At 41.4% G+C, this 26288-nt stretch overlaps 1 protein-coding gene across 1 annotated transcript in view; it reads left to right on the forward strand.

Moving 5' to 3' along the window:
* The window catches only part of TRABD2B (TraB domain containing 2B), a 267881-nt gene that overhangs the window by 128995 nt on the left and 112598 nt on the right, over window positions 1-26288 (forward strand). Inside the window, exon 4 of the mRNA XM_044302192.1 lies at window positions 11962-12136. Within this exon, the coding sequence (XP_044158127.1) occupies window positions 11962-12136 (175 nt within the window). The remainder of the gene's footprint in view (window positions 1-11961; window positions 12137-26288) is intronic.

Genomic DNA, 26288 nt, shown 5'->3' on the forward strand with positions numbered 1-26288 from the left:
CCCCACTTTTTTTTGGGCTGGTGAAATTAGTTATATTGCGATATATGACAATATAATTGTGTTACTTACTTTGATCCAGCAGTTTCTGCAAAAAACGAAGTTTTATAATATGTAAATTCGGTCTCTAACAGCAAGTAGGGCGGCTACTTGCTGCTAGCTGCTGCAGAAATCCGCCCCCTCGTCGTGTTGATTGACAGGGCCAGCCGGGATCTCCTCCTCCGGTCGGCCCTGTCGGCATTTCAAAAATCGCGCGCCTGTGTTGATTCGGCACAGGCGCTCTGAGATGAGGAGGCTCGTCTCCTCAGCACTCCCTCAGTGCGCCTGCGCCGATGACGTCTTCTATTTCGGTGATGTCATCAGCGCAGGCGCACTGAGGGAGTTCTGAGGAGACGAGCCTCCTCATCTCAGAGCGCCTGCGCCGAATCAACACAGGCGCGCGATTTTTGAAATGCCGACAGGGCTGGCCGGAGGAGGAGATCCCGGCTGGCCCTGTCAATCAACACGACGAGAGGGCGGATTTCTGCAGCAGCTACCAGCAAGTAGCCGCCCTACTTGCTGTTAGAGACCGAATTTACATATTATAAAACTTCGTTTTTTGAAGAAACTGCTGGATCAAAGTAAGTGACACAATTATATTGTGATATATCGCAATATAACTAATTTCACCAGCCCAAAAAAAAAATAATCACTTTAGTGGGGTGACCGAAGCCCTTTAAACCTTCACCAGGTGTTCAAGAAATCCAATCTCATCTATGAAGCAGGACAACCATTCATGACTGATGTGCTGCAACTTTTAGCTTCCTTTATTATGCAAAATGTTGAAACGTTGGGCACAGCCACTTCCAGATCCCTAAATCACATGATGACATGGATTATTTAAGTTGAGATTGGTAGAAGTTCCACTACCTTGACTTGCCCAGATATGTTTGTACTCTATAAAGTCTGTGGACCCATTGGTGCTCCTTTTGACTTCCCCATAAATCTCTCCCTGTGCCCGCCTGCATGACTGCTACATGTTGGGGGGCCACTATTGTGTAGAAGTTCCACTACCTTGACTTGCCCAGATATGTTTGTACTCTATAAAGTCTGTGGACCCATTGGTGCTCCTTTTGACTTCCCCATAAATCTCTCCCTGTGCCCGCCTGCATGACTGCTACATGTTGAGGGGCCACTACTGTGTTGGATTTTGAAATTATAAGAGATTTTTTATGCAATCCCAGTCTCAAACCTACTATGAGGGCAATGAAAGACCTCAACCAATCTTAGATACAGATTGATAAATGTCATCCACTGACAAATTTACTTTTGGAATGGAATATGGAGACATGAACTACCTTGACCATACATTTCATGGCCATGTAGTTGCAGGGGATCCAATGGTTCCATGTCCCAAGTGGCAATGGGGCCTACACCACATGTCAAAGGAGAAGAACCTGCAGCAGCCTCTCAATTGCATGTGTGGTGATGCACTGGAGTGCTGCACAGCATCATGCTTGCAAGAGAGATGGCTGTCTTGGCTCATGTACATGATAACACCTCATGGACTCTGTAGAATGGTGCACATAGTCCATATAGTTCCATATTTCAGACCCATAGGCACTTGTACAGTACCATAGATGTTGTGTTCTAAACCTGCAATGCAGTTATGTCAATGGGGTCTGGTTTGCATTCAATTCCTTTGAAGGATCTTTTGAAGGATCAATGGCCTATAGAAACAGCAGTGTAACCTACCTCTAGTATACTGTGGTAGCAGATATTTCAGTGCCCCCTGTTTTTATGTTAGTGATTAAGATACCCTTAAACAACAACATACGTTTCTGGGCAAGTCAGTCCACATGCCTGCACGGAAATCTATGCCACATGTGTAACCACTTTACAACAAATTGGAACACAGTGAGTGTTTAATTTATTAAATGCATTTTAATATGGAGCAGTAACACTGACTGTCCCACTCATTAGTTGGTGAAATATATGCACAGGGTTCCGGAATGCTGTAGAAAAATACCCAGAATTTCATCATTTGAAATGAAGCCAGTCTTTATGTGTCTCATTTGTAAAAAATAAAATAAAAATATTTTAAATACTTCATAGAGGAGGTTCTGGATCTTAGATCTTCTTTAAATTGAATCAGAATAAAGTCATCTCAAGAGGGTTGTCTACTTTTAATAATCTCTTTTAAGTAGATGGGCCACCAGAGGATAAAGCGATCACCAGCCCCAATCAGTGAGGGAATCAGTTGGCATGCATTCAGTTCCCCTATAGTGCCACCACAGGAGAAATGAAAACGTACCCAATTTCCATTAAAATCAATTGGCTTTGTGCTCTGGCTAATAGATCAGGAACCTTAACGTAATTAAGGACTTTCCACAGAAGAATACCCCATTTCAGAAAGTAATCATCCTGCCAAATCCGATTCTTGCTGATATTATTTGGATAAACCTGCAACCTCTGCAGGGTAAATGCAGTATTACATGACAACCATTCGAATCAGGGGCGTAGCTAAAGGGGGTGCAGAGGTGGCAGTTGCTACCGGTCCCAGGAGCATGAAGGGGCCCAAAGACCCTTGTGCCACATAAGAAAACACCGGTATTATAGAAAGTGCATGCTGGTCAAGTTGCACCTCTGGCCGGAGGGAAGGGGTTAGGTCAAGAATTTGGCATGGGGTTGTTGTTGTTTCAATTTTTACCTCAGGCAGCACGAAAGCTATATACTTCCCTGTCCCTGGCCACAAAGCACTGAGGGAAGGGGGACCCAAGCTGAACTCTTGCACCAGGGCCTATGAGCCACTTGCTTTGTCCCTGATTCGAATAAATAGTGTTCCATGTAATGCATGAATCACTCAAGCCTCCAGAAATAGCTACTCAATTCTGGTCCATGGATGGTGGATCTAAGTGAGGAACACCCTTCTAGAACATTAATATGTACGCACAGGGGTTGTCTTCCTAGGACAGATCCTTTAAAGATGCTTCTTACCAACTTTGTCCATTTTTCAACTGAAAACTAAATTAAATGAAGATGGGAAAATGTATTTTTGGAATACTCCCAAGTGGACTGAAGGGAAAATCTTTATGGTATGCAGAAATTGTTATGGATATTGTACTAATCCTTCACTGAAATCCTTTAGAAATGCATATGAGTGATAAAGCGGATTTGATTTGGAAGCAATAGTTTTTTTTATCTCTATAAAAAGAGGCAGAGACCCTGGCTTCATTATCTAGGATGTTCTCTGTCAGATTGGAGATAAAAAATATGGGAGAATATCTGATAAGTGGACGGTGAAACAGCTGCCGAGATATTTTACATGTGGATAAAAAGAAGGAAGAATGCAATGAAAAATATCTATATGAAGATAAAAATGCAGCTGGATTTCACTTGGGTCAGGTCTATCTGCGTGCAACATATTGGTTTTATTTGGGATAAAGGGAACTATGTAAATGGTAGGCTCTTAACATTACAGATCATGATCGTTAATGGGATCTAGATTCAGGAATGTATTATGATTTACCCATCTGATACCCATACGGTGCAATGTTTCTTTAGGTGGAAATGAATTTATAAGCCTTTCCCTCCAATAAACCGTATGTATACTTATGTAACCACACATATGTTTTCCTTCTCTTATTCTGGAGACTATTTAATCTGACAGCAGTTTGTGCAGTGTCAAAAAAAGAGGGCCAAGAACCCCAAAACAGATGGGGTCTTCAGATGGGTCTCTGATTTGGCTGATGGGATCAAATTTGCATTTTTCCCCATGGAGCATTGCCTCAAACATAAGTTCCCATACACCACTAGGTCTTTAATGAGGACCAGTATCCCCCTCAGCTGCATCCAAGGCAGCCTCTCCGAGCAACCAATACACTGCTCTTTACTAGGGTTGAGCAAACTCGTGAAAGTTCGGGTTCGCCGAGTTTGGCCGAACTTCAGGTCAAAGTTCGGGTTCGGGACCCGACTTTGACCCGAACTTCAACCCGAACCCGGACCCCATTTAAGTCAATGGGGACCCAAACTTGAGTGTGGTGATGTCACCCCAGGTCCTTTTGCAGGTCCTGAAGAAAAGAAGATACCGGCTGTGTGATCAAGTATCAAGTGGATGAGGTGAGTTTGTTTTGTTTTTTTAACCCCTCAATAGACATTTTATTTAGCATTCTGTTTTAAGAATGTTATTATTTTCCGTTATAACCATGTTATAACGGAAAATAATGATATCACCCGAACACCAAACCCGAACTCGAACTTCAGTGAAAAAGTCCAGGTTCGCGTCCGGGTATCCGAACTCGGAAAGTTCGGTATGAACCAGAACTTTGCAGTTTGGGTTCGCTCAACTCTACTCTTTACTGATCAGGGGCAAGAACTCTGAAACAGCTGTCTATGTTACACATGGGTGTCTCTGGTTTAGCAAAGGCCCTCATTCGTTCCTGATAATTGTCTGCTTGTCAGAGGAGGTGAGAGCAACATTTACATGCAGCAATCATCTCCGATGTAAGAGGACAAGAGATCTCTGTTGTGATCACTCATCCCCATAAAGAATCGTTATTTCTGAGCAACAGAACGTGCTGCGTAAATGATGATTTCCATGTCCACATTTGCTTGTTCATTGGGTGATCGGCAGCACAAGACAATTATCGGGAATGAGAGTTCCTGAAACTTTCTTTCTCAATAATTTCCCTGATCATTGGCCTGCATAAAGGGGCCTTCACACATGATTACTAGTGTTGAGCGAGCATGCTCGGCCAAACTGCTGTTTGGCTCGAGCATCGCTATGCTCGCACATCCGAGAGCTCAGCCAAATACTGCGGGCGCTCGAGTACAATTTAATACAATGAAAGTCAATGGGAGACCCGAGCATCAAACCAGGCACCCCCTGCTCTGAAGAAGAGAGGGTGTCTGGTTCACAAAAAAAGGTTAGAAATTGATGGAAACCCCATCAAAATGGTTTGGAACCAGCATTAAGAGGATGGCTGGATGCGTCTTGGACTCCTATTATCTACGACATATAATAGACAACCACACAAAGGCTATATGCCAAAAGCCAGGTATGAGTCATGAACAGCACCATCTATTGGTTTCATGGTCTTATGACAAGACTATCAGTCTTGTCACAGGACTATAAAACTAATAGATGGCGCTGTTAATAGTAGTATAGATCTAAAATTTTCCATGCAAATGGTTTTTCATGCTGCATGTCTTTCCTATATGCCAATGTTTATGCAAATTCGTTTTTACATGACAAAACTGTATAGAAAGGTTATTGAATATTATGTTAGGACAATCAGAAAACGTTTTGTCTCCCTAATGATATTGATCGAGGTGCGCAGATCCACCCAAGCCATCCAACAGACCTGAAGTAACTTTAAGGCTCACTGGCTCTCAGTCAGATAACCTCCAAAAAACTACTTTAAAACCAATAGGCTGTCAGTGTAGTGCATGGAAAAGGAAGGTACTCTAGGGAAAAAGTCACTCTCAGCATTAACTAGAGAAGGTCCTGAATGGGGGGGCCTCTATTAATTCAGAATTCACTACTAGGGTAGGCTTCTAAATCAGACAAACCCTTTATAGCTATTATAGCTTCCCATCCAAAAAGTGAAAGATTTTTTTACAAATTTTTCCTCTATGAGTCTGTGAGTACAGACATTACTAAACGTAGATTAAATGCAGTCTTGCCCCAAGCATTGCCTGATTAATAGGTGGGATTTTACTCAGTCTTGTATATTTAAATTAATTATGGCCAAGTTTTAAAATTTATGATCACGACCATGGTTTTGTCAGTTTTTTGAAGCAATGGAAGTGGAAAGTTGGCGTGTCAAGCGCTAAGCACTTCAGGGAGTTCTGTGCAGTGCTGACTCCATGTCTTACAGTGCAGCTTCAAGCTGTGCCGGTGGTTAATGGCCTGCTAATTGCCTTGGACTGTGTCTTGAGTTCCTGATCTGTGTCTGGTCGTTAAGGAGGCAAATGGCGAAATAAATCAGTGTAACAACAGCTGTCTTTACTGCAGTGAATCATGGCGAATGTCAAACCTTAAGAATGGAGATTGAGCTGCAAGAAGTTGGGATGATTAATGCAGCAGGCGTCAAACAGCTGGAGCCTGATTATACGACTGTAGACTGCAGGGCAGGGCAGAATCATCATATGTCTTACTTTAGTGGCCATCCAGGAGGAACCACTGATATCTCCATCATGAGAGATACTTCTAAACCAGGGATGCTCAACCTGCGGCCCTCCAGCTGTTGTAAAACTACAACTCACACCATGGCCTGCTGTAGGCTATCCGGGAATGATGGGAGTTGTAGTTTTACAACAGCTGGAGGGCCGCAGGTTAAGCATGCCTGTTCTAAACCGATCGTTGTCCACTGCCTTAGTGTCCCGAAGATTTCTGGCTTCTCTATGTTCTACATCTCAATAGTCTAAGCGAAAATATGAGTGTCCACCTAGTTCTGGTTTACAGGCCCCCCCCCCCCTTCCTAATGTCATTTAAAGGGAACCTGTCATCAACTTTATGCTGCCCATACTAACAGCAGTATAAAGTACAGACAGGTGCGTTGATTTTAGCGGTCTGTCATTTATAAGTAAAAAGTAAGTGGTTGCCAAGAACCAACATCACAATCATTGCAGACTGGGCCTGGAAAAGAGTCACGGCCACCTAAGAAGAGACATGGTTATTAATGATCTCCTGCTCTCCTACCCACCTGCTGATGACTGACCGTCTTCTACCTAGTCTTCTCCCTTTCTCTCTAGGAGAGAACTGTCAGTCATCAACAGATGGGTGAGAGTGCAGGAGATTAGGAATAACCAGGACTCTTCTCAGGTAGATTTGACTCTTTTCAAGGCCTCGGCTGCAATGATTATGATGCTGGTTCTTGGCAACCATTTACTATTAGCTCATGAGTGACACACCGCTGACATCAGCATTTCTGTCACTAATTTAGGCTGCCCTCAGTGAAGTCAGCAGAAGGTTGATGACTGGTTCCCGTTAAGGATGGCAAGTTTTTAAAACACTGCAATCCCATCTACATGAGAGAGGCCCTGTAAAACATGAAGTGGTTATCCCTCAACAGGAGAACTCAATTAAAACTGTCATGGTTATAAAGCCAATCTGATATAGGGTCACCTACCCCAGACCTCCATACGATGGCTTTTGAACATTGACTATTTTATACTGACTAAACACAGTTTTGGCAGCTATTTTTAAGGCATGATGGTCTTGGAGAATTGACTTCTATTGACCACTTCACCTAAAATGCTAAATTGGTGGGATTGAGTTATCTCTGTTCTTGTCCATTGTTGCACATTATAAGCGGTAAAACTCCTGGCACAGAAAGTCTTTAATGTGGGATAACCTTTTTTTTTATTTATTTTTACAAAGAAGTGAGCAGAGTGAGTTAAAGAGAATTAAAGAAGTCTTACTAACCTCAGTAATACCCCACCGCTGTCGTTCTGATGCCTTGCTGGTCCTCGATGGTCTCGATTTGCCAGTCCCATCTCAACACACAGCAAAGCACAATCTGCAAATCACTGACTACATTGGTAATCCATCTCAACCAATTAATGTCTGAGTGGCTATTTCCTGAAATTTTTTGTGTGTTGAGATGGGACCAGGAGGTGAAGACCAGCCGGGACCAAGTAAGTGTCCAGGGATTGGTTAGGTGAGTAGTGCTTCTTTTATGTGTTAATTTTTTTTAGCCACCTACCTAAAATGTTATCCTTTGCCAGACAACCCCTTTCAGAAAATATAGTAGAACAGTGGTGTACATAGAGAAGTAAGGACCCCGTAGCAAGAATCAAACCAGGCCCCCCACACAGGACAGAATGATTCCTGCCTAAACCCTTTTCTATGACCTTTGGGCCATTTTTCCACTGCCTCGTTTGCTAAAAGTTGTTCCTTTAGAGGGTAAAGTCCTGACCAAGCTTTCACCTCCAGTAGGAGATGATCCCAACTAAGACTGGGCCCCCTCTTGCCCTGGGCCCCATTGCTGTCGCATGGTCTGCCGCTATGGTAGTTACGCCCCTACAGTAGAGTTACCTGCTGTCCAGTGAAAACCCACATGTAGCATATTGTGATATCATCATGCTCTGTGCGTCTGTATTATTTAAATACTTACATCTGCTACATTTGTACTTAACGCCAAAGGTCTTAACACCAATATAGTGTCTGTATAATGGCAGCAAGACTTGGACCCACTGTGGTTCTACTGAACCAAACGTAGATTAGATAGAAACTTTAAAGCACTTGGCTGTGTTTTGGATATTGGTGGCATATCGCTAGGGTATGCCAATAATGTCAGATAGGTTTGGGTCCCACCTCTGGGACCCACTCCTATCTCGACAACTGGTCTCCCAAAGTGAAGGAGATCACGCCGCACATTTGTGGAGAACTCTCCATTCATCGTTATGGGATTTCCAAAAATAGCCAATAGTCCCATAGCTTGGAATGGAGAGTTCACCATGGATGTACGGCCACCTCACTGCTATCGAATTGCCAGAAAAAAAACCTCAGCCAGTTCAGAACTCACATAGGGGTGACTTTGTATGCGCGGCTGCTTTCTGTTTAATTTTGGAGGTCCTGTTCTGGAGATAGGAGCAGGTCCTAGACATCTATTTGATACTGATTGCATGTTCTAGCTCCTAACTCATAGAATTGGGCTGTGTCTCAGATGGGAATACTACCCCTTTAAGAACTTTGAGCCTTCCGGTTTTATATGTAGCTTACAATAAGAATCTAAAACTGGATAATGACTGGTAACGGGCTATTTAAAAAAAAAAAGAAGCTTCCATCCTGTAAATATTCAGGTGTTGCAAAACTAAAACTCTCCAACTCCTGACAGCTATATATCATGCTGGGAGTTGTAGTTTTGCATCAACTGGAGATTTACAAGATGGAAGCCTCTTCTTTAAAACAGCACAGGACCAGTCATTATTCAGTGCATTGCAAAATGCCAAACCTTGTCTGGTATCTGTCTGCATGTAACATAAGACCGGGAATTTATTCAGATTGGAAAATATTTGAATTTTAAGATTTGATTTGACATTTTATCTTCAATGTCAATGTACAAATCAACAAAAACAGGAAAATAAATAAATAATATATATATAAAGTGAATAGCTCTGTTAAAAGGCATCTGGCACCGAAGGGGTTATTTGCCCTGAGGCTCACACGAAGCAACATGAGTAATGCTATATTTAAGCTGCCTGCACTATATATGGTATAATGAGTGCTGATTGTGATCATTCCTTGTCAGATGTTTTGGTAGAGTGAATGGCTACCTTTTACATCCAGTCTTTCCCGGGTGAGCTGCAGGCCGGTCTATACATGGCTCCATCAATCATAATTAGGGTTTGTTTTATGCAACATAAAGAAATGTCCTTTTACATCAAACAATCCAGGCAGAGACTGATTGCCCAGGTCTGCACGCTGCTCCGTCCTCAATGTTTTGACAGTTTTGCAGCGAGTCAATGTAAATTGGTGGTTATTGTGTGCTGCTAATGTCTGCATTTATTCTCCTGTCCACCTTAAAAGCTCCTAACGCATAGCATTGGGCTGTGAAGCATGGGTGTCGTAGGAAAATGCTTTGAATTTCCACACAGTCCAACAAAGGGCTGGAATGCGATTGACGGTGCTGTTCTATGTACTACAGTTACAGAATATGATGTATATAGTCTGCAAATGTCATCTGTAGTCAACAAAAAGCATAATAAGGACACAAATAGCAATTGTCTCAAGGACAGAGCCTAATTATATGTAACAACTGTCATAACTATGTCTGTAACATTGTATCTCAGCCTCAGGATAAATATTATGAAAGTCACCTGCCTACAACATTAAGACACTTTGATAAACCTGCCGCTTGTGTAAAAAGTTAAAAAAGTATTAAAGAGACACTTTACTTTAATCCCATCATGCAATAAAAATATGTATTTATAAAAATTAAATAGGTTTTTCCATTTCAGACATTGATCATCAGTGTCAGATAGGTGTGGGTCCCACCTTATCTCCAGAACGGTTCCCCCAAAATGAAGGAGAGAGTACGGCTACAGGAGTTTCGAAAGTAGATGAGTGCTGGCTTGGCTATTCCTGGCAGTCCCAGAGCAGTGAGTGGAGCGCCCATAACAGCGAATGAAGCTCCATTCTGGAGATAAGAGCGGGTCCCAGAGTCACAAGGGTGTCACGACCTATCGCTGAACCTATTGTGCCCGGGGTCAGAAGGTTGCGGTGGGTGGCCTCTTGCTCGGTTTCAAGGGATCGCTCCATGACTTAGTTGTTGGAATGGATTCCGGTCCAGGTTTCCCTGCTTTGGTTTGCGATCCTTTTTGTCCCATTTAGGAATCGGTAGCTTTTCCTTTCAGCTGTTCTTTGTCAGTCACTCCCAGCTACTATATATTTTCCCCTTCTACCTCCCTTGTTGCCAGATATAGACCTGCCTTCCAGATTTTCTATTCTGACCTCTAGTGGAGTTGGAGTTGCTGTGGAGCTGTTGGAACAGTTGGAACTGGTGCTGTCGGATCTCCGGTTCTCTCCTGTTTGTTGTCTGCTCTTTTTTGTCTCCCTCCGGGATTTTATGTGGTGTTAGTGTTGTGTGTCCTTTCCCTGTTGTTACCCTAGATGTCAGTGGTGAGGACTAGTGCTCCCATCGCCCTACTCACTACCTAGGGCTTCTTTCAGGGTAAGCCAGGGGCGAGGCACGTGAATGGCGTATGGGTGAGCAGCCCGTCTAGGGACATCAGGGCAGCCAGATGCCAGTGCTAGGTGAGTTAGGGGTCACCACTCCTCCCTCTCCCTAGTGAAAGGGTACTCTCCTTCCCTCCTCTCTGTGCCGCACATCTGTTACCTGCCATATCAGATGGGATACCCAGAGGTGGAACCCAAACAATTATAAGCACTGAAAGCAACTAAAAATTTCTTCTGGTCAATGTTTTGCCACCACATAGTTTTTTGGTCTAATATTCTTTGCTGTTTATTTTCTTAACATTAAACAATTTGGGCAGCCTGCAGCCACCACTAGGGGAAGCTTGGGAGCTTATGGGGGTTTTACCCAGAAATTACTACTGTGGCCTTTTTTTCCTTTAGGTTCAACATATACTAAGATGTGTGACACGAAATTACCATCTTTTTACAAAAAAACAAACAAACAAACATTCACAAAAAATGTTTTCACAATATTGTGTCATGAGATTTCTATCTTGTGTCTATGCACAGCCACCCCGTGGTAGTATTTTGAATTGCAGCCTGTCGAGAGTTTTGATAGCTTGTCTCATTATTGTGTTGAATTTGATTCATGAGTAAAGATGAGCAAATTGATTTGGAAATTCAGCCTAAATTGTTTGAAAAGTTCTGAAAAGAAGAGTTTTCAATGTTGAGCATTCAAAGTTTATCGAATAGAAGAAAACAGCTGAGCCTCCCAAAGGCATATACTTATCAGCTATGGATAGATAATACACTTATTTCATTGAGAAAACCCTCTTAAAAGGTCTGTCCATCTTTTTGGACTTTTTTAACTGTCAACCTCGACATGTTGTACCCATTGAAAAAAACATACCTGTTTCCTGCTGCTCCATGCAAGCTATTTGCCTTCATTTGGTAGACTTCAGGTCCGGTCCCGTAAACTTTCAGACAGAAGGGGTCATGTGTGCCACTGACCCAGCAGTGACATGGCGCTTGGAGACACCTCACCATTTAGGGCAGTCATTGGCTGCAGTGGTACATGTGACCCCATGCATCGCATAGTTTGTAGGACAGGGACCTAAAGACTGCTGAAGGGAGCCAGAGACCGAGGGAGCTGGAATGGGGCAGTGAAGACAACAAGCTGGGGGTTGACGGCTAAAAATGTCCAAAAAGATGAACAACCCCTTTAAACTCAATTATAAATGTGGAAAACATAATCTTTTATGTCAATACCAATAATATGTATAGATTTTCCATCATTTTGGATAATGATGACATTTTCTTTTCTTTTCTTTTTTTTATTGCAGGTCCCAAATTTTATCAACACCACCCTACCACCACATGAACAGGTCACAGCTCAGGAAATAGACATTTACTTCCGTCAGGAGCTTATCTATAAACGCAATGAAAGGATGGCCAGAAGAGTGATGGGTCTTCTGAGAGAAAACCGGGACAAAAGCTTCTTTTTTGCCTTTGGTGCAGGTAGTGTCACTGCATACTATATATATAAAAATGTAAAGAATTAGGCTCTGCTCACATCTATGCTATTTGTTCCATTCAAATCAGTGTGACAGATTCTTCATACAAGAGGTCTGAATGGTGCTCAGTGGACACTATCAACTTTTGATGGGGCCCATTGGGTTTCCATTGAAGTTTCCATCATTTTGACAGAAAATCTTGATATTGTTTTTTCTTTGTCTTTGTAAAAATGATCAACAATGGTCATGGGTAGGAGTTCAAACATTTAACAAGAGTTGCTTATCCATGTATGATACCTATTATTTGAATTCATAGTATATGACAATGAGAATATTAAGGCAATCTCAATCCAGTGCCAGATCACCCTGGTTGTACCTCATCTTCCGTGAGGCAAAGGATATTGTGATCTTCTCCCCCCCCCCCCATCCTCACGTCTTTGGTCATGTAATATTTCTAAGCATGATTTAGCCTTTAGAATGATAATCTTGACCATAGACTTTGGAGGCCCAATGTACATCTCTATGTAGATGGGAGATTGAGCCTTCAGACAATGTGAACACCAATTACCTTGGGAGAAAATAATAAACCAGTAAAATGCAATGGAAAAGATCCATAATTCCCATAAATATTCACCTCCAGTAGTGTCTGATATTAGACTGTTAGTAGATCCAGATCATTACAAAAAAAAAAAAAAAAAAAAAAAACAGGCTCTTGAGAACTATCTAATCCTAATGGGTTATAGTAGGCAACTTTAAAAATCTGGTGTGTAGATGGGCAGCCCATCCAAGTGCAGGGCCATGTAGCTTAGTTCCCTATCTTCAATCATGAGTCTTCTAAGTAGTCAGATTCCATAAAATGTGTTCATGGGGTCAACTTGTCTATAGGAACAGACAATTTTACAAACTTGTTGAGGAACGCTAAAAATTTTTGTAAATTCCTGCACATGACATGGTCTATCACCATAAAGTCCTAATGTCTAGAGATAAGGTGAAGGTAACCATAACAAGATGGATATTGTTGACAGATATGTCTCCCAATTTGGCTGAATGTGCAGCCAGACCCCTCTGGCAACTGCTTATCTTCTGCCTCATCCTACTTTTCGTTGATTTTTCAGGAGGCCAATATTCACATTAGATTGTTTGCAAATCCTGCCAAAATTGATAAGTTTTGACCAATTTTATCTAATGGATGCAAGAGTAATCGAGTGGTAGTTCTTTGCCTTTCTTGTAGAAGAAGGCCATATCAGAAATGATCATTTTAAGGTTTACTAATCCTTATACACTGGACTTTTTACCATATTTTTTTTTGCTTTTTTAGGGTTTGTAGACCTTTAAGAACAATGTTCTTGTCTAAGAACGTTAGGGACAAAACATACGGAAATGTTATGGCTGTCAGAGGATACAGAACATGACCCACTCAAGTAAAACCAACACAAAACTGTTTTTTTTTCTTTGTCTACCATATTTACTAGAATGAAATAAAGTTTATTCATAAAGCAGCCAACTTCTGCTTCCTGCCATGGAAACCATTTTTTTGTTATCGAGCCCCAAGGAAAGAAGATGGCCTGCCAAAAAAACAATGAGCTGCTGAAAGTAGGATTAAACTCAGGGTTACCCACTTCAAAGGCAGTCATGTTGGAGACCACTTGTGAATGCTAATCAGACGTCCAGAGCTGACTGTAAAGGAAGATTATACCCCTGGCTCTTTGAGATGGTAACAGCCATCATTCACGGGGCCACTATCTCAGCTGGAGGTGCCATATGCAAATAGGGGTGCATGGTGTGGTTCATGTTATACATTTACTGGATTACAGGAGTTGACAAAACGTTTCCCCTTTCATCTCTGTCTCACAGACAAAGCTTTTTCTGTTCCCTCTTAGCCTGAAGGAAGCCATACGGGCAGAGCCATTAATATTAATTATAGAATTAATTCAGAAGACGTTCACACACAGAACGTTTCCTTGTTTAGAGTATAGGAGCAGAGCCACCAACATGTGTGATTCCTGGAGAGCCGTCCAGACATTCACAAGAGCTTTCATTCTGGGAACCCCTTATCTTACAGAGGGGACAGTTTGGGACTTCCTACCCATTACCATTGACCTTGGTTTGCTAACTGTGGATAAACACTCATTCAGCAAGATGCATTGCAAGTTCTGCTTTATGGTTAGTACATAGGTGTAAATTGTGGTGCATGCTGCAAAGGGAATTTGTAGCCGGTTGAAGAGAGGTATACTGTAGGTAAATTTGATTCGCCGCAAAGCCGAATTTCCTCGTGCTTCGTGGTAGTGAATCGATTTAACCTAAAATAGTGTTAAAAACAGAAAAAAATCATACTTACCTTATCCATTTGCTCGTGATCGGCCGGCCGCTGCCATCTTGATTGAAGATCACGTACGAAATCACGTGCCGTGGTGACGACGTCATCTTGGGCCGCGTAAGATTTTGCGCCAGATCTTCAAGCAAGATGGCGGCGGCCGGCCTGTCGCGAGCAAATGGATAAGGTAAGTATGATTTTAAAAAAAGTTCTGTTAATTTTACACAGTTTTTACTCCCAGATGCGGCGATCATGTATCAACGCGGCATCTGAAGGGTACAATGATGGGGAGCAGAGCTATCGCAGATTCCTGTCATTTCACTAACTACTTACAAAAAAATGTGCTTCGTGATGAATTAGTTCGTCAGTAAGCGAATTTTTTTGCAAAATTCCGTGAAGCAGCTGAATAATTTTTTTAAAACTTAGCTCATCTCTAGTTATAATGATGAGTGTAGTAGGACATGTAGCTTGCACCACCCTGGTGCCCCCTGGAGAACGCACTCTGGTGTTGGGGCTCCTGCTTGATGGTAGTTGGGGTGGCCTCGATGGTGATCAGTTGGCGGGGTACAAGGCAAGAGGTGAAAGACAGAGGCAGAGGGACGGTCAATAACCTGGCCCGTGGGTTGCACTAAATAAAGTCTTTCTTTAGTGAATTGAAGATGGGAGTAGTAGTACATGCAGCAGTAAAAGGCACAGTTCTAAAGTATATCCATACGCGACATTGATGGTAGTTGTAGTACTCCCTGGTTCTCTCTCTCTCTCTCTAAGGACACTTTGCAGTTTCTCAAAATACCCACAGGCATGCAGTTAGGTCCTTGTTAACCCTTTCTGAAATTCCCAGACTGACGGGTGCAAATCTAAGACACGGTCAATCCGAACATGTGCATGTATGGGGGAGTTGGGAGGGTAGTCATTCGGCCAACCGCCATTGTAAAACTAGCTTAAGTCACGGAGTCACCTGGGCTTCATTAAAATGCCTAGTCAGTTCTCTCTTGTTCCATGGCTTTATCTATGGCAGATTGGGAATGAATGTATACAAAGATCAAACAAAAATTTAATTTGTAGGGATTTTTTATTGTAAAGCAAGAGATAAGCAAGAGATAAGCAAGCATAGCCAGATATATTTGGCAGCTGCTTATCCCCAGATTTCTAGTTCATGGTGCAAGCAGAAGACTAAAGATCCAGCCTCTAGTAATACAGTATATCAAAGCTGCATTGTCACCTCTTCTGATGCCTACTAATACCTATATATTGATGGAGGCATGATTTCCGTGTCTTGATGCTAGGAGTGTCTGGGAACCATTGGAGGCCACTGGATGGTGGGGGCCCTGGACAATTGCCCCCTTTGTCCTCTTGTATTCCCATCCCAGGGTATGAGAGTCAGTTTACCTGCACACATTCTTTATAGTGGCTCCATTGCACGCAGCCTATCTTCATTTTCAGGTTGCTAGTCCAGGCTTAGCATCATGCTGTATGTGAAAGTGACTGCAATACAACGCAGCATTATGGGACTTGTCTGTGCATTTGGCAGAAGTTCCCGTCTCCGGCTTTAATTAGTCAGTCAGGTATTTTTTATATGTATTTTATATTTTTTTGCTTTACTACCTGCTAATATAATTAGCTGTGAACGGCAAAGTATAAAGTCTCAGATTTGCTGGTATAATTGGAGGCAATCATCTGTAGACAGCACGCATCCCTTACTACGGAAGATGTGCCATTTCTAGGAATTTTCTCTAAGCTTCTGCAGGTATATATATATCTAGAATAGAGTGAAAAGTATTACCATGCAATGAGCAGAACATTTTAAATGAAGTATTAGTGCAATATACAAGCAATAGAAATATTGTAAGGTTTTTATGTACGTTACATTTTTCTTTTCTGGTAGCGCCCCCTGCTTGTTCTCCTTCTGGTCCTTCCACTCCCTTCACTTCTGGATTTTCTTGCCCTCTTATGCAAAAATATAGATAACATTTTAGGATTTTAAAGAGAGTTGTGTCAATGACAACCTCCGCTCTGCTATATCTATTGTCTATAGATGTTTTGAACTAATTTAAAGGGACTCTGCTGATATTAGGAAAACTACTGGGTGAATACAAGTGTCCCAGTGTTCTCATTGCGGTCTCTGTCGCCAGTTTTTGTTGTCCTCAGAAAGACAAAGGAACTTACGTGAACACATGAAAGCGCAGATTTTCTGTCAATTTGTGAGATTAATATTCCCAATTACAATAAAATCTTACACATTGAACTTATTTCATCCTGAAAAGCTTTAGAAAAGTTCATCATTTTTGGAGGGCTTGTGCCTAGAGACATCGGGAATGGACTCATTTACACGTATTGGACTCCTCCCTATCAGAAATAAGGACTGATTTATAGCGAGAATGCCATAAATCCAAGTTGTCCCCTTCCACTGCTGCATGTCCGGCAGGCACATATTTGTAAATACAGAGATGCTGCTATAACACTAGCTGAAGAGCGCCTTCTGCTGGTGGGCAGATGCAATGACTGCTTAAAATGTCAACACATGCAATGCAATGAATATAATGAAACTGACACCTGGCCCCTGACTCTCTCGTTCTCCATAAACAGCACTTTCAGGACCTCTGAGGCTATTTATCCTATCCAGATGTACGGGATTAATTGTTTAGCCTAGTTGAACTGAGAAACCACCCCAGAATTCAGGGCTTTATGTTTTTTGTAGATTTTTCTTCTAGTTTTAATCTCTTCGTGATTACTTTGCTTGTTTGACTGTATTGACTTGGACAACCTGTGGACGCCGCTTGCTTTAAAGTTTAAGCGTATTGTGTATATTTTGTGCCTAATGTTGGGTGTTAATACTCAGCTGTGGTAGATCAGAGGCAACGTAGGACCTGGTGACCATTTGCTTCGTCTATGGTGGAAATTCACACAGCAACTGAGAACAACTATATTATTGTTTTATGGAACTGGGGAAACAGAAGAAGTGATTCTCGGGTGCAGGAGTTCTGTAAAATGTCATCAAAACCATTTCAGTGGAGATCCAGAAAATGGAAGCCCAACCAATGTTGAGAACATACAAAGTAGTGAGGTGGTTACTCTTGCCTGGTCACTTCCCCATTGAACAGGTCTTCAAGTCCTTGGTCAGAAAACCATTTGGAACTATATATTATTTTTTGATATATTTTTTTTAGAGTTAAATCATCAGTGTGAGATAGGCATAGACTGCAGGCAGGCCTGGGGGCCATCATTAGGCCCTGATTTGCAGGGTGTTGATGCCTGAGAGAAGGACCCTACTGCCTTTAAACCCCTTAAATGCCATTGACCGCTATTGACCACACCATTTAAGGGGTTAAGTGTCCTGGATTTGTGCTTCTGCTGATCTGGGCTATGCAGACCTTATTTTAGGCCTCCATAAAAAGGTGGCGGCCTAGAATAAAGCCCATTAATGACCACTGAAAAACCACTCTCTGAAATCTTAGTTTCATCATATAATTTTTTACAACTTTTTGTCATACGTTGTAATAGACTTTTCATGTGTAATAATGTTGAGTTTGTTGTTGGGGAAATATTGACTGTAGTGTTCTTTCTTCAATGAGAAGAACCACTGAAGACTAGAGGTGAGAAAAATTTCTTGAAATTTGCTTTGGGTCTGATTCTAACAGATCAATTGTTAGATTCAATTTGGTGGATGAATAAATTGTCCCTAATCAAAAGTGTCCCAACTGCCCTCCCCAAAAAGTTTTGTATGACACTCTGGTGTCTGCTAGGACTGTATCCCACCCCTTTTATGTTCTTTAACGCCAAGACAGCATTACTAATTTCAAAGTGATGGTGACATACTGTATATGGCTATGGGAGAACAAATGGCAGGCAGAGGTGGCAACAAACAGCCTGTTTAATAACACACTGCATTGTCAGATTATTTTTTTAACCACTTCAACCCCGCTAGCTGAAACCCCCTTAAAGGGCATCTGTCAGCAGATTTGTCCCTATGACACTGGCTGACCTGTTACATGTGCACTTGGCAGCTGAAGGCATCTGTGTTGGTCCCATGTTCACATGTGTCCGTATTGCTGAGAAAAATGATGTTTTAATATATGCAAATGCGCCTCTAGGAGCAATAGGGGTTTTGCCATTAGACCTAAAGGCTCTGCTTCCTTTGAAACTGCCACACCCTCTACTTGAATTGACAGGACCTGGTGTGATGACGTTTACACTGCCTGACCCTGTCAATCAAAGTGCAGAAGGTGCGGCAGTTGGAGAGAGAGCTGAGCCTCTAGGTGTAACGGTAACACCCCCGTTGCTCCTAGAGGCTACTTTGCATATATTAAAACTTCATTTTTCTCAGCAATGCGGACACATATGAACATGGGACCAACATAGACGCCTTCAGCTGCCAAGCGCAGATGTAACAGATCAGCCAGGTGTCATAGGGACAAACCTGCTGACAGATGCCCTTTAGATTAAAACATGGTTTACACATTTTCCCTTTTTGTTGTTCTCTTTTTCCTTTACTGTCTTCTGACCTATAAAATTATTTGCCGCCATTTTGAGAAATTTTTCAGAATCGAATCGCAAAAGATTCTGATTTGACTGGAATTTGAATTCTCGAGAAATTGGATGGGAATTTGATTCATTTTGAATTGACTCTTTTGCACACTGTTTTGGGCTTTTTGTCATGTACTAGTCAAGCAGCTACAAACTTTGTAGGTCATTAAAGTAATTTTAGAATTTTTGAATTTTTTTTTAGGAAAAGTCAGGTTTTCATTTTTTCTTTTTTTTTAACCAAATAGAAGTAGATTTTTTAGCAATAGTAGCCTATTTTTGCTGTATATGGGGGGCACCAACAGCAGGGAATCTTACAGCACATATGCACCTGGTATGGTCAAAGCCATTGATGCTTTTCTTGATTATTATAAATATACTTATATAGAGATAATTTATACAGCTTGGCTCATATAGCCAGAGCCTGAACTCCCCTGTGATAATTGAAAATGGAGGTAAAGTTCCCTGAACATTCCAGATACTGGAAATGCTGCAAAAACTCTTCCGAGACGAGGAAATATTTCTGATTCACTGAGCATTGTCCAGATGGCTTGCACAATTGTAGCTGCAAGCTAATAGACTTCTGCTCAAGATATGTGGCAATTGGAGATCGATTACACCGTCTTCCAGTCCAAGAATGTCTGTCCTTTATTACGGAGCAGTGAGTCATATCAGTATCCTTATATGAATATGCTCGGTTTTCCAGAGAGAACCCTTAAAGTTTTGTCAAATTGAACCATAGCCAAAGACACTTAAGCTGTTAGAATGGAAATTAATTTTTTGGCACCAGTCCTTCTGCTTAGAAGTTAATGCAGAGTTCTGGTACATTTCATTTTTATGTTAAAATAATGTTATAGGAGCTGTTAGTAGAGAAAAAGTTTAGGTTTCAATGGTAAAATTGTCCTCCAGTACAGACTGCAGTTAAACAAACCAGACCAAGAGAGGCACAAGGACTAATTCATAGACCGGTTCTTACCTGATTATTGCTATTTAGCTTGTTCTTTACAAAAAAAGTTAATCTTTCCATCTCCATGAGCGCCTTCAGTTGTCTCAATTGTTAAGTGCTTCACATCTATCGACTTGTATGTTGCAACAACAGTAGGACAGCCTTGTTAGACGTTCTCAAGGGTCAACTAGACCATAGGTCTTCTTGACACATTTTAACCTCTGGGCCGAAAACAAGAGTAGACCCATACTGTAGTTTAGGGCTTCCTAATCTTCTACTGTCAGAACATTAAATGTCGGGACCTCACCATTGGTCAATGTCTACTCCAAAAATTACACATACCTCAGTTTATGTTAAGAAAATTGTCTTCTAAACACAGTCAAACATTAAAAAAACAGCTAGTTATGTTTCTTCACCAGCAATTAGTGTAACCACAAAAGGACTTGAGCAGCAGATTGCCTTCAACTGGACCTCACCAGCACCTTAAAATTTGAGAAGCACTTCTGTAGTTAAAGGAATTGTCCCATAATCAACACTGCTGACTCTGGCTATCTTTATCACTTCCAGAAACTTTGAAAGGAGACCCAGTACATGACCATTCCCCATTGAAGCAGGGGATGTGGGTCCCCTATTCAAGTGATGGATGGGACTGTCAACGATCAGATACTTATAACTTATCCCATGGAAAAATGCTTATTATAGGACAACTGTGTAGACCAAATCTTGCATTTGCTATTTTTTTTTAAAAGCTTGGTCCAAATGGGTGTTTCTGGGCTATAAAGTTTTTTTTGAGGAGTTCATTATCGATGGCCCAACCTCAAGATAGGTCACACTCCTGGCACCGCTGCTGTTTGAAGAAGTAGTAGTAAGCGCTGTGGCCTCTTCTTGTAACCATGATGTCATGTTCATCTGTTACATGGCCTATGAGTCAAGTGAATGGGCTTCGGCCTCAACACCAAGCACAGCCACTATACAAGTACAATTTATGATGCTGTGATTGGCATGCTGTGACGAGGCCGCAGTCTCTTCAAACAACTGATTGATGGGGGTTCTGGGAGTTGGACCCCCACCGATCAGATATTGATAACCTATCCTGAGGACAAGCCATCAATATTAAACTCCCAGATAACCCCTTTAATGATGGTGAAGCAGATCGAGGGCCAGTGGGGCATTTTATATTGTTATGGAACCCCCTTTTTTCTTGGTGTATATATCATAGATAGAGATGAGAGAGTCTGAATGTACTCTGTGATTCGATTTGGATGCAAATCAATGCTACCCAATCAAAAGTACTTTGAATGCTTGGAAAAGTAGTCTCTCTCTGTGTCTCTTCCTCACTCTCTCTGTTGCTCTTTCTTTTCTTGAAAAATTTCCCCGAATCGAACCTCAAGAAATTCTGATTCTAACAAATCAGAATTTGTTTAAAAATGTGGGTCCAATTTTCATTCTAAAGAGTCGATTTGCAAATCTCTAGTCATAACAAATCCAACTTTCAAGAAGTAATGTCATTGCTAAACCACCATTGAGATGTGGTGTGACATTAAAACAGCATACTGTATACTTAGGTGGGTGGTAGGTACATTAACAGGGTCAACCAATCATATCTAATTTTCCTGATATCCTGATGTCTTACCACTACCATGCAACTCCTTTGGTCATTTTTATATTAAGACAAGTAGATAGAGTAAAATAGAAATGTAAAAAAGTGAATAAAGCTATGAAATTCCTGGAGCTATTCATATAGAATCTGCCGCCCTATACATTTCGCATTGGAGACTATTTACCTTTCAGTGTTTTTTTACCCTCGCGGGTAGTTCACGGTCTAATTGCCCCATTTTCATTGTTTGTGTTTAATGCCGAGCGTCGGCCTTACGCTAAGTGCTACTAAGGGATTGTTGTGGTTTTAGCAGGGTCGTAAGGATCTCCCATGACATCTTCCAGTCGGGCGGCAGGGTTGGTTACCACTGATCTTGTCACGAGACCTTCTACCCAACATACAAAGGGGTCTTTGAGAGCGCTACCTCTGACATCCCTCTGAACCTCCTGCAATTCTTGTGTGTTTATCATCACCTATGGTAACAGGCTTTAAATATCAAGTGCTTGCCGTGTCAAACTGGACCCGTTAGAAATGGCTTTTAACCTCCATCTACTCAAAGTATCCCGCAATAAACTCACGGGAATTACTCAGGAACAATTTCCCCTTTGTACGGCTGAATTCCTCCTGCACAGGAGAGGAGAATTGTAGGACATTTCAGTAGCAAGTACCAATAGGTCTATTAACCTCTTCATTGCCTCAAGGTAGAGAGGAACTTTTATAATCCGGGAAGCATTATCGTCATCATGTTTTAAGCACATTTCCGCTATGCTATTTTTATACTGGGAGGCTATCAACGTTCCTATGTAATTTCAAAAGGAACCTGTTGCCTCTCCTGACATGTCTGTTTTAGTAAATACTTATATTCTCCTTATAATTCTGGGGCATTTTTTCTCATAGCTCTATGTCATACTGTTCCACTGTTATTCCTCCTAGAAGTTTATGAAGAAATTAACAACTGGGTCTTACCAGAATGCCTGCACAGCACATGGACCTTAGAAACCTGTAGTTTGGAGATGGCTCATTGAGGTGTTGTGGTCATGCTCTGGACTTGTAGAGAGAAAGGAGAGGAGGAAAGCTGTTACCATCAAAAGCATAATATTAAGAATAGTCATGGACTGAGGCTGTGACGATTAATTCTGCTGATAAGTGTTTTTGTTTAGAGTTTGCTTCCCTGCCTCGTCTGGCCTCCATTCTTGATGTTGAAAGCCACGTACTACGGTGACAGACTCGTAAACTAATCTGTTATTTATCCTCATGCACCACATTATGTAGCTTGGATGGGGAATTGTTATTGCTGCAAATGATCTTGGTAAATTAATTACATGTTATACCAGCAGAACCTTTTCATTTTGTTTGCCTTTTCCCTTGCTTTGCTTATTGCTGCAATGCAATTTATATAAACAGTTTTCTTTGCAAACCACCATTACCCTCCTAAGGCCATCCCTGTCTGTAGACCCAAGAGGATTTATCATCTATATACAGGGCAACCAGAGAATTTTTTTTTGAAAATCCCTGCAAATTCTTTACAGGATTCTTGGGTATTTGAAATTCCAGAAATTATTAGAAATTTTTCAAGACCAGAAGCAGCAGTCGGGTTCAAAAATGATAGTAGCGTATTTCATCAAATTATTTTATTTGGATTCAATTTTGGCAGGAGACATCTTTATGGTCTTCCAATAATTTCCAATATTTCACAATCTGCCACGTCGTCAGGTTCTGTTGATGGAAGATTAAAAACTTCTGCAGATTTGACAAAAACAAATTTCACTAAATGCAGCATGACTCCGTGACGGACCCCAACAGACCCCATTGTAAGTCGGTGGGTCCCATGGGAGCCGTGGTGTCCATTTGAACACCATTTCTCTGCTTCACTGTAACACAGATGTAAATCAGATCCTGTGGGACAATTATTAAAAAAAAAAGATTCCCGTTTTGGCCTACTAAGGAGGTCATCTTCAGATGACGTATAAAATCTGACTCATCCGGCGATGATTCTATGACAAACAGTGTACGGTAGCTATAAGAAGTGCAGAAGTGGCAGGTGCATCTGAGCCCTGATGCCTGAGGAGCTAGAAAGATCTTCTACCATATAAGAGAAAGCCAGTATTATAAATGGCACATGGTAGGGGGGTGGGGGTCCTGCTATACATATTGCATTGGGGTTCGGGAACTTTAGGTTAGGCCTCCGGACTGGACCTTGAATGCCAGAACTAATATTGTCTCCCTAAAGCCTCCTTTCTTGCCACTCCATTTTTTGCGTTCCGTATACGGACGGTATACGGAACCATTCACTTCAATTGATCTGCCAAAAAAACGGAAGGTATTCCGTATGCCTTCCGTTTCCGTATTTCTGTATTTCTTTTCCGTTCAAAGATAGAACATGTCCTATTATTGTCCACATAACTGACAAGGATAGTACTGTTCTATTAAGGGCCAGCTGTTCCGTTCTGCAAAAAACGCAATGCACACGGTTGTCATGTGTATTTTTTGCAGATCCGTTTTTTTTTGTGGTCCGCAAAATACTGAAAGCCATATGGTCGTGTGAAGGAGGCCTAGGGGTAAGTTCACATCATCATTTAGATTTCCGTTCTTCTGATCCGTCAGAAGAAGAGAGAGAAAAAAAACAGGATCCAGTAAAAAACGGATCTTGCTGCATCAGTTGTCTTCCGTTTGAGCCGTTTCCGTCTAAGATCCGTTTTTTTTAGATGGAAACAAAAGTACTGCATGCAGGACTTTTTTTTCCCGTCTAAGGGTACTTTCACACTAGCATTAGAAGAATCCAGCAATGGATTGCCGGAACTGCCTGCCAGATCCGGAAATCCGTATGCAAACAGATATCGTTCTTTTCTGGATCCATTAAACTTTTGCATTGAAATACCAGATCCGTCTTTTCGGTATCATCCAAAATAACGGATCCGGTATTTAATTTTTTCAAAGCTAGAAAGAACTGTGCATGCACAGACCGGAAAACCGGATCCAGCGATGCGGCAATTTCCGGAACACTTGGTACCGGATTCGGCATTAATACATTTTAATGGAAATTAAAGACAAATGCGGTAGTGTTCCGGGATTTTGGCCGGAAAAAATACCACAGCATGCTGCAGTATTTTGTCCGGTCAAATACCGTACAAGGGACGGAACGAAAGTCATCCTGATACATACTGAACGGATTGATTTCCATTCAGAATGCATTGGGACAAAACTGATGCGTTTTTTTCGGGATTTCCAGATTTTTTACTGGATTTCAATACCGGAAAAGAATAACGCTAGTGTGAAAGTACCCTAGAAAAAACAGATCTCAGGCGGAAATGGCTCAAACGGATGACAACTGATGCAACAGGATCCGTTTTTCTTTTTCTCTCTCTCTTCTGACGGATCAGAAGAACGGAAAGCTAAACGGTGATGTGAATGCACCCTTACATGATCATGATGATGGACGTCATGAATTTCAGAAGTGAGAGATGAGCAAATTTAGAATCAAAATTTGACCCAAATTTAAAACAAAACAAACAAAAAAGAAAGAAAGATTATTTCAAATCAGAATTTCTTTAGATTCAATTCAGGCAAATTTTTCAGAGAGAAAGAGAGATCAAAACTTTTCTGGACATTCAAAATACTTTCCATTTGGGTATTTAAGTTCAATGAATCGGACCCGAAAGGAATATTAAGAAATTTGGTTATCTCCATTTCAGAGGTTTTTATTGAACACAAATCACCAAATACGCAAAAACCGCAGACAATTTTAAGGATTGGTTGTGCTTACTTTGTTGAAACGTGCAGTTACAAGGAGCTTTTTTCTTAAGGGCCTCATATCTGTATTACGCACACAGCCCATTGCAGTCAATGGGATCCATATAATGGCAGTGATACATGGAAATGAAGCACTTGTTGCCAGGTGCCCCCCAGATGACAGAGCGCAATACCAGCCAGAAGCAGAACACCCTATGATCAGCTCATCAGGGAACCTCTCCATGTATGTGTTCTATGTAGGACACTGTACAGATTTGCTTAGAAATACATAAAAATATTGACTTTCTTCTTATTATTTCCTTTTTCTGTTTAGATACATTTTTAATAGTTTAGCCCTTGAGGTTAAAAAAATATGTTTTTAACAAAATATCAAACTGTAGCCAAGTGCAAGATACGAGATACAAATCACATAGCATTTTGTGTCTCCATAACCTAATAAAAAACTTCTTCCCCCCAAGCACAAGGTCACTGTTTTTGACCTTAAATGTGCAACCATTTTTATGCTGCTTTATGTTATTTATTAGAAAAACAGAGGGGTGTACTCTGCCCAAAGGGGAAGGGACTGATAAAATGCAGAGCATTTCCCAATGTGTCCCCTGCCGAAAGTAATGATGCTTTCCTCCGATGCCATGGATATTAAAACTCAGAGTTCACACTGAAAGCATTGTTTCTTTTTTTGGATATGTAGGTGAACCATACTTCTTGTAATAACTAGTTCAATATTTTGATAATGACCCCATCTCCTAAAGACAATCCCCAAAAGTCTACAGTGGTAAAAATAACATATGGTCAGAAACTTTAAAGGAGCTCAACCGTGTCTCCCTCTTCCTCCTCGCAGTCCTGTGTCTGGCTGTAAGACAGCTGGCTGCAGCAGGATCCTCTCCCTCCTCTGCCATGTCCTGTAGTAGGACAAGATTATTATTAAACCTCCCCCTTTTAGAAAGCACTGTCTTCTCAGCAAGAGATTTCTGTAAGACTATTTGTTCCAGAATCATAGAGAAAATGCTATAGGTGGCACTGGTGAGACA

This window comes from Bufo gargarizans, chromosome 7, assembly GCF_014858855.1.
Source record: "Bufo gargarizans isolate SCDJY-AF-19 chromosome 7, ASM1485885v1, whole genome shotgun sequence".
Classification (NCBI taxonomy): domain Eukaryota; kingdom Metazoa; phylum Chordata; class Amphibia; order Anura; family Bufonidae; genus Bufo; species Bufo gargarizans.